The sequence below is a fragment of the Sinocyclocheilus rhinocerous genome, unplaced genomic scaffold (genome assembly GCF_001515625.1).
Source record: "Sinocyclocheilus rhinocerous isolate Xijiao unplaced genomic scaffold, SAMN03320098_v1.1 scaffold229, whole genome shotgun sequence".
Lineage (NCBI taxonomy): Eukaryota > Metazoa > Chordata > Actinopteri > Cypriniformes > Cyprinidae > Sinocyclocheilus > Sinocyclocheilus rhinocerous.
In genome coordinates, this window is record NW_015635757.1 from 418,483 (window position 1) to 426,394 (window position 7,912).

General features: G+C 36.8%; 2 protein-coding genes across 6 annotated transcripts in view; both read right to left on the minus strand.

Annotated features, from left to right (window-relative positions):
* Positions 1 to 838: 838 nt before the first annotated feature.
* On the minus strand, positions 839 to 2,234 carry LOC107747436 (U2 small nuclear ribonucleoprotein B''-like). The gene is made up of 5 exons (XM_016561936.1): positions 2,161 to 2,234; positions 1,882 to 1,971; positions 1,578 to 1,750; positions 1,028 to 1,159; positions 839 to 877 (listed from the first exon to the last, which is right to left on the minus strand). Exons 2-5 carry the CDS (start codon positions 1,943 to 1,945, stop codon positions 839 to 841), a joined length of 408 nt encoding a protein of 135 aa, XP_016417422.1. The 5' UTR covers positions 1,946 to 1,971; positions 2,161 to 2,234.
* Positions 2,235 to 2,674: 440 nt separating this feature from the next.
* The window catches only part of LOC107747423 (ribonuclease H2 subunit A-like), a 6,747-nt gene continuing 1,509 nt past the window's right edge, over positions 2,675 to 7,912 (minus strand). Inside the window, exons 1-9 of one of the 5 annotated variants that reach the window (XM_016561908.1) lie at positions 5,938 to 6,093; positions 5,058 to 5,186; positions 4,916 to 4,987; positions 4,714 to 4,840; positions 4,535 to 4,622; positions 4,217 to 4,354; positions 3,992 to 4,079; positions 3,180 to 3,303; positions 2,675 to 3,009 (exon numbers count right to left, since the gene is read on the minus strand). In XM_016561908.1, the coding sequence (XP_016417394.1) occupies positions 2,850 to 3,009; positions 3,180 to 3,303; positions 3,992 to 4,079; positions 4,217 to 4,354; positions 4,535 to 4,622; positions 4,714 to 4,840; positions 4,916 to 4,987; positions 5,058 to 5,184 (924 nt within the window). In that variant the 5' untranslated portion in view covers positions 5,185 to 5,186; positions 5,938 to 6,093 and the 3' untranslated portion in view covers positions 2,675 to 2,849. Of the gene's footprint in view, positions 3,010 to 3,179; positions 3,304 to 3,991; positions 4,080 to 4,216; positions 4,355 to 4,534; positions 4,623 to 4,713; positions 4,841 to 4,915; positions 4,988 to 5,057; positions 5,187 to 5,806; positions 5,825 to 5,851; positions 5,870 to 5,892; positions 5,912 to 5,937; positions 6,094 to 7,912 lie in introns of those variants that run through there. The other 4 variants (XM_016561910.1, XM_016561912.1, XM_016561911.1 and 1 more) reach the window with 4 other exon arrangements.

Below are 7,912 nucleotides of genomic sequence, written 5' to 3' on the forward strand. Positions count from 1 at the left end.
GTGGCGCAACTAATGAGTGTGAATAATCCCGCCCACTCTAAAGCGATACTAAACTGCAGTGGAAACGCGAGCAGAGTTGTACCACGCAGTGGAAAAGCGCCATTAAATAGCACCTTATTTTTGGGAACTGTTCTTTTAAGCTCGAGCAGAAAACTAAATGTCATAAAAATATGGGACATTTATTTTAGCTGCTAATTTTATTAGTCCACAGTACAAAATAAAGACCTGTCCTGGAATATCATGAAGTCCTCAGTGACCAAATAATTCCCATACAAAAAGAAAAAAAAAAGGAAAAACAATACTGAACAGTCACTGAACAAACATGTTTAAAAAAAAAAAAAAAATTAGTTTGACTGTAAAGACAAACACAAATCAGAAGTGAGGATCCACTGATCAAAGCCTCCGTTACAGTCCAGTAAGTGTGAGCCAGGTCACTTTTTGGCATATGTGATTTTCATGGCACACGTGGCTGTGATTCTGAATCCCTGAAGAGCATCTTTCGCTACTCCAGCTTGAGCCTCGCTCTCAAACTCCACAAACGCAATGTCATGCTTTCCAGGGACCAGGCGCACTTCTTTAAACCCTGGAAACCTGAAAAGATGGAACAAGATGGGGAGTAAAAAAATCTGAGACGACAATCTTGCTGAAAAAGCTGGGTGATATATAAATCTATCAATATTTATGCATTTGTAATCAAAAGGGGAAACGGAGTACATTTAAAGTGTTTAATAAAAGTTAAACGTTCTCCGCATTAAAAAAAAAAAAACATCACTATAACAAAACATAAAAAAGGTTATAGACAATCATTTTGAATTTATTACAAAAACATTTACTTTTTTCATGTGGCAGGTGGAGGAGGTTGTGTGTTTACAGCTCCCTGCAGGAAAAAAAAGAAAAAAAAAGAAACATTTTTAAGCTAAATTTACTCAGTTGATCTGGTTTTCTTTAAATGTACATTTCACCACAATTAGGTCGTCAATATCATTTTCTAACCACAATGCCTCAGCAAACATGCATTTCAACTCACCGCTGGTTTCGTGTTGAAATTGGCAGCCTGTTCCTGAGCTTTCTTTTTCTTCTCTTTCTTCTTTTCTTTATCTCCATACGTGCCTCTCGTCTTAGAGATCAGATCTGAGTCTGTTTTTGCATACTGGATTCGCTACAAGTACAAGCTAAGATTAGGGACTGAGAAACGTGTTCATTTCTAATGCTTTGTAAAGTGTAAACTGATAAATAATATGAATGACTACATCTGATAAACACCCTGAGTGAATCACAGATGAAAGAAACTAAATACAGGCAGGTAAATAACAGTATCGATTTTTATCTCTCCTCTTTCCACTTCTGTTTCAGTTTTTTATAAACTATTTCTTACTATGTGTCAGTAAGTTGTTATTTTAGCATGTGTGTTTGCCTCAGTGTTATTTTGCATTTTCACATTATAGATAAACTTCACCCCGAGTGATCTAATTATAACTTAAAGGTTAAAGTGAATCAAAGGACCATATTCCGCTCATTATTTTCTGAAATGTTAATCGTGTGACTGCTTTGTAGTTCTTATGAGCTGTGGCACTGACCATGGGTTTATTGTAGAAAGGGAATCCCTGAAGCTGTCTGAGGGCATTGGTGGCTGCAGCAAGCTCTTTGAAGATAACAAAAGCCTGACCCCTCATCTTTGTGGTCTTTAGCGCAACAATGTCCAGAATCTGGCCGAACTGGGAGAATAAGGCGTACAGGGATCTCTTCAACTCTAGAAAAGACGCAAGAGAAAAAAAAACTGCACTAAAAGTTTCACAATCATATCAATTATATAGTTTAATGGTCAAAGGGAGAGAGAGAGAGAGAGAGAGAGAAAAAGAGCAAACATGTCAAAGACTTTACCTTCTTTCTTGATCTTATCGTTAACATTGTTGATATAGATGGTGTGATTCGGTCGTATGTCCATGATTAATAATCTCAGGTAAAACCACACTAAAATACAGAGAAAGGCACAAAAAGAGAATGAATACAGTGAGCAGTTAACGTGAACAACTACACACTTATTGTACGTTAGTACAGACTATTGTTAATATCGCTGAGTGCTGCTTTTCTAAATAATAAATGTACAAATAATTTACTAAACATTATTAAAACTGAATGAATCGCCTCAAACAAACTCACCACACTGCTGAGTTCAAGCGGAAACTGCCGCTAGGCTTCTTCCTCCTTTGGTTTATTGTTGTGAAACAGTTGCGCCACCTGCTGTCGCGGAGTGATATAAACATCTGAGTCAAGCACAAAAGCGTGTAGGTTTAAAAAAATATATATATATATATATATAAAAATAAACCTAAGACACGTCAACTAATCTGGGCTGCGTTTTCCAAAAGCATCGCAAACCTAAGTTAGCCCTTCGTAGCTCCATTGGTGACAATGGTTCGAAGATCAACTTAAGCTTACAATGCTTTTGGGAAACGCAGCCCTGTACTTGCAGTTAAAAACGTTTAAACGAGAATTTAAGTTTGCCAACCCTGCAAATACTTTAAGATAAACATGTTCTGAGTGGTTGCTAGGCAGTTTTCAGTTAGACAGACATATAGAATCACTAATATTCTGGGCCAGTTTTGTACCACTTCTGAAAACATTGTTTAAAAATCTAAGACACATTCAAAAAGATATGAAAATGAAAACATTTTATTGATTTTACATCCAGAAATGAAGAATACACGCCATAAAAAACACAAATGAGAATATAATACATTCTGGTTCATGTACAGTTCATTATTTGCGATATTATGTTGGACATATCCAGTTGACGTGTATTTTGTGATATGTTGAGTGCTTCTCTCACTGATGGACAGTGTTTGTGTTCAGAGTGTGTTGATGCTCTGTAGCTTGCGCTCAGTGAAAAAGCGGTGTGTGTCTCGTGTGTGTGCAAGCTCTGACGGTTTGCTGCGGCTGAAATACGACAGCATTGAGGTGTTATTCTGACGAGCAGCGGTTTTTTCTCCATCTTCCTCATCATCGTCCCTACACACAAACAAACACACTTCATATTAATATATAAATGCACAAGTACTAACAGAAAAAATATTTTTGTATATAACATTTGATGTGTAAGCACTAAAGAAAATGAAAGTGCAGCCGGTCTGAGTGTTTTCTGAATCTGAAAAGGCAGCGCCCTCTGCTGTCAGACTCACCAGTGAACAGCAACAGCTTTACTGTCCATGAGCGTCTGCGCTGTGCTCCAGCTGAACCTCACAAACTGAGGATAACCAAACACTGGCTCCAGAAACTTCAGCAGCCAGCTCTTAGTTTTGGGATCTAAACACACACAGAATAAATCATAATATTTACTTTGAGCCTAGAACTGAACTCTTGGGGTCTGTAAAATGTGTAAATGTTTTTGAAAGAAGTCTCTTCTGCTCACCAAGGCTGAATTTATTTGATCAAAAATACTGTCATATTGTGAAATATTTTTACAATTTAAAAGAAGTGTTTTCTATGAATATACTGTAAAATGTCATTTATTCCTGCTGAATTTTCAGCATCATTATTCCAGTCTTCAGTGCCACGATAACTTCAGAAATCATTCTAATATGCTGATTTGCTGCTCAAGAAACATTTCTGATTATCAACGTTGAAAACAAGTTGTGCTGCTTCGTATTTTTGTGGAATTTAGAATCTGTTTTTTAGAATCCTTTGTTGAATACTGAATAGAAAGCATTTATTTGGAATGGATTTTTTTTTGTTACATTATAAATGTCTTTACAATCATTTTTGATCAATTTAATGCGTTCCTGCTGACTAAAAGTATTAAAGTAATACTTTTAAAAAAACCTTAATGACCTCAAACTTTTGAACAGTAGTATATATGTGCCAGAAAAACAGCAGTAATTGACACTAGTGCTCGTTTAAAAATATCTAAATATGATTAGTCTACCTTTAATTGTAAAAAAAAATTAAAACACTTGTATGGAAATGGAAGGAATCTTATATGAAATAAACTGACCATTAGGATACCCAGAGCCATAATCTCTGTCCACTTCACCCAAATCTTCTGCAAATTTCCAGGATTTGACAGCATGGTCTCTAGCCACCTACAAAGAGAACACATTAGTCAAAAATATAAAAAAATCTAATCATATGCATATATCTTTCTTATAGTTTTAGCAGATATTTTTCCTCTAATAACTGACATTCCCCTTATATCATCCACCTCTGAAGGAACCATTACCTTGGCACAGATGCTGGCAGCGCTGACGATGGGGAAGAGAGAATCAGCTTTGGGACGGACGGTGACCTCCACCCCCGGGAACCGCTGGGAGAGCTTCTCCTGATACTTCTCTGCAGGACCTACTGTATCCACAAACACCTGAGAGGTATGAAAAACATGGCATTATAAAAATTATATTTTATATATATATATATATTATCAATTATAAAAAAATATATAAAATTTATAAATTATATATATATAAAAAAGAAAAGAAAGACACGTCGTAACGGCTTCATCACCAGATCTGCTGTCTATCATACAGGTGTTGGTTTGTACCTCTTTGAGCTGCACCCCACAGTCCAGGGCGTACTGCACCAGACCAATCGCTGCATCATGTGACAGCGCATTCAGATTGTATTTTGCTCTGAAAATAAAAGCACAACAGGTTTAAAAGATTCTCTCGACTCGAATCACCAGCCTTGGCATGCATGCAGTGAAATCCTGTGTGCATGTACCTCTGCAGCATGCTGGTGGAAATGGTGTTTGGTGAGAGGATCTGAAGGGCCCAGCCTACAAAATCTTTGGCCTCATCAATCTTCAGAAACAGGTTCTCTCTCTCTGCCTCCGTCAGCGTCTTTGAGTCTAAACATGCGACAAAAATACTGCAAATTTCCACCGAATCTGAACTCCTGTCAAGATTTGCTCTGTATAACCCACCTGCCACTTTCAAATTCTTCAGGTCTTCCTTTCTGGATACAGGACAGAAGCATATCCCATACACCATGGGTCCTGAAATACAGCATGTCAAATTTATACTCCAGTTTATAAGTTATAATCGTCCAATGAGGATGACACTCACCCAGTACAGGACCCCTGCCTGCCTCGTCGATGCCCAGGCAGCAGTCCTCTGTCTTACACACATCCGGGGTGGACGAGGACAAGCGGCAGCTCACAGAGTTATCCGCCTCAAAATCACTCAGATCCATGTCTAATCATTTGGATAAAAAATGACAACTTTTTTAACAAAATATATTACAATTAAGTAAACATAGGTATGAATTTAAGCTTTACAAAAATGCATATCACAAAAATTATTAAATGAATATCATTAATAACATTACAAACAATAATAAATAAAAGACTTAAAAAATATAAATTAAGCTTCAAGCTAACAACCCACTAAAATTTAGCTCTATCATTCTATCCTTTATTATGGAAATTGGTTACAAAATAAAAGCTTTCCATTTCAAATAAATGTTTTCCTTTGGAACTTTATATTAATCAAAGGACTGAAAAAAACGGTTTTCACAAAAATATTAATAAGCAGCACAATTTTTTTCAACATTGATAATATAGAAATATCTTGCTATTGTGCAAATAATCAAGTTATATTGAATAATATTCGACCAGAGCATGTTTCTTCTAAACATATAAAAACATATCCATAAATCACAACACATGTATTATCATTCCCTGTATAAAATAAAGAATTTAAAAGGCACGTCTTTAACAGAAATGACCCACAACACATTTTCTCCCGCATCTGATACTGAAATCAATCAATAATACGAGATCATACAAATAATTTATAGTCAAAATAGTACGAACAATGAGTGGAGAAAACATGAGGTTTATTCACTCTTATTAACTAACCAACAGGGTATTCAAAAGCATCATAGAACAGTGTGCTTAACCATTAAAGTGTGTAAAAGTTCCTGCATAAACAAACTTGCACGAACCTGTGTATGTTTGCAGCGCGCCTCAACCGGAAATACAGAATTGGCGGGAGTGTGACAGGACAGCGTGACCTTTGACCGACAATACTGGAAGGACAAGGAGTATTTATTACTGCATAGAAAAATACTACGCACACTGAAACATATTTAAAAACACAGCTAATGTCTAAAACCATGCAGCGAACGCGTTTAAATGTGTGCCTCCACAACTCTCTATCGCAGTGGTTTGTGGGAAATGGAGTTCAGGGGATGTTTGGCTATTTTCCCGATGTTATCTTCTAATTCAGTGTTTATTTGCATTTACGCGATTGCAGAAATGTATAAGACAAAAAACACGAATAGAGAGGTGAGCAAAAAAATTATAAATAGAGGTTAAGAGTGATGAATTGCCATTGATTAAGTATAAACTTGAGGTTAGCATTGCAAAACACTATGCATATGCTTTTTGTGCGGTTTGTTCTCATGTTGTGGATGTAATTTTTTTTTTAATGTATTTTTAATTTTCTGATATGTATGTAGGTCAAAACCAAAAAATACAAGACATCATGTGCATCTAAATGCACTGTTTTCTGAAATGTTTCTGAAATCGTATCCAAACTGGAATCTGCCATACAACTAAAACGCAAAATATGGCTTGAAATTGTAAACGAAATGCATAAAGTGAGGCGGTGCACTGAAGCACATGGCTCCTTTTTCCCTCTTTCCCGTTAATGCTTCACACTCCAGTCCAGTTGGTGGCGGTAATACACCATAAGTTGAAATACAAGTACAAGTACAAGAAGAAGAAGAAGAAGAAGCACATGGCTCCTCCCTCTTTACGTTGAGTTTTGCAGCAGGTCGCGCGGCTGTGCATCAAGGGAAAGTGAAGTTTCGCTTCCACATCACGGAACAGGTACGTTTTTAATGTCAACATAGTACTCTTTTGCCTAAAATCTTAATGGTTATTTACATGCACAAATGCTTAATGCGTATTTTTGCTGATTATTACTGAACAAAAGAGCGCGTGGAAAACGCCGGCGCTGTTCTCTTGCAGATTGCATCATATTTTATCAACTGTTTGACATATCTTAACGCATTAAAATATATTTATTGTGTCAGACTGTGAGTATTAGTCATTTCAACTACTTTTATGCAGTATCACTCGACTGATCAGGCTTAGCTCTCGTGGCTAGGCAGCTAACGTTAAATGACTTTCTGAATATATCAGACGTTTTAATATGCATTTCGTCTTTTGCATGTTTCCAGACACTGTATATTAATTTACAAGTCAACATGCGTCTTTCCAATTATAGCAGAGCCTTAAGTTAGCGCACACTTGTCTCGGCCTTCTCCAGCCCATTTTCACCTTTTTCCTGCAGTTTTCAGGGCAAAGTCTCGGAGGGTCGTTGACCATTCTTGTGTTTTCTAGGGGTGGATACTATCAGCTTTTAGCAGAGATACTGAGCTGACAGGCGCTATCAGGGCCACACGGAAGGCGTGGAATCGACCTCTGAGCCAAGTGCACTTATAAAACGCGTTCAAGTCCCTCTTTTAAGGGTAAAAATGATTCAAATGCTCGTGCATTTGGTCTGTAGCTGAACTGAGATAAAGACTTGGGTAAAAGGCCATATTTAGACTGAACCACTTCTTGAATCAGAAGCCATTGTTCAGAACAACTGACTATCATGTGACCTGCAGTGTGTGTGTGATCCACTGCAAAGCGTTTGCTTACATTATGAACTGATACTCTGGTTCAAACACGAGAAGTTACTTATCTTGCTGATTTTTTTGTCTCTCTTTCCTGTTCTCATTTCAGAACTAATATTTTGAGGTAAATAAAATGTGGTAAATTACTTAAATGAGTTTAAGTCACCCAAAAATGAAAATTTCTGTCATTTAATCATGCTTAAGTTGTCCCAAACCTGTGTGGATTTCTTTCTTCCGCTGAAGATATTTTGAAGAATGTTGGTAACCAAACAATTTAGGTTCTCATTGACTT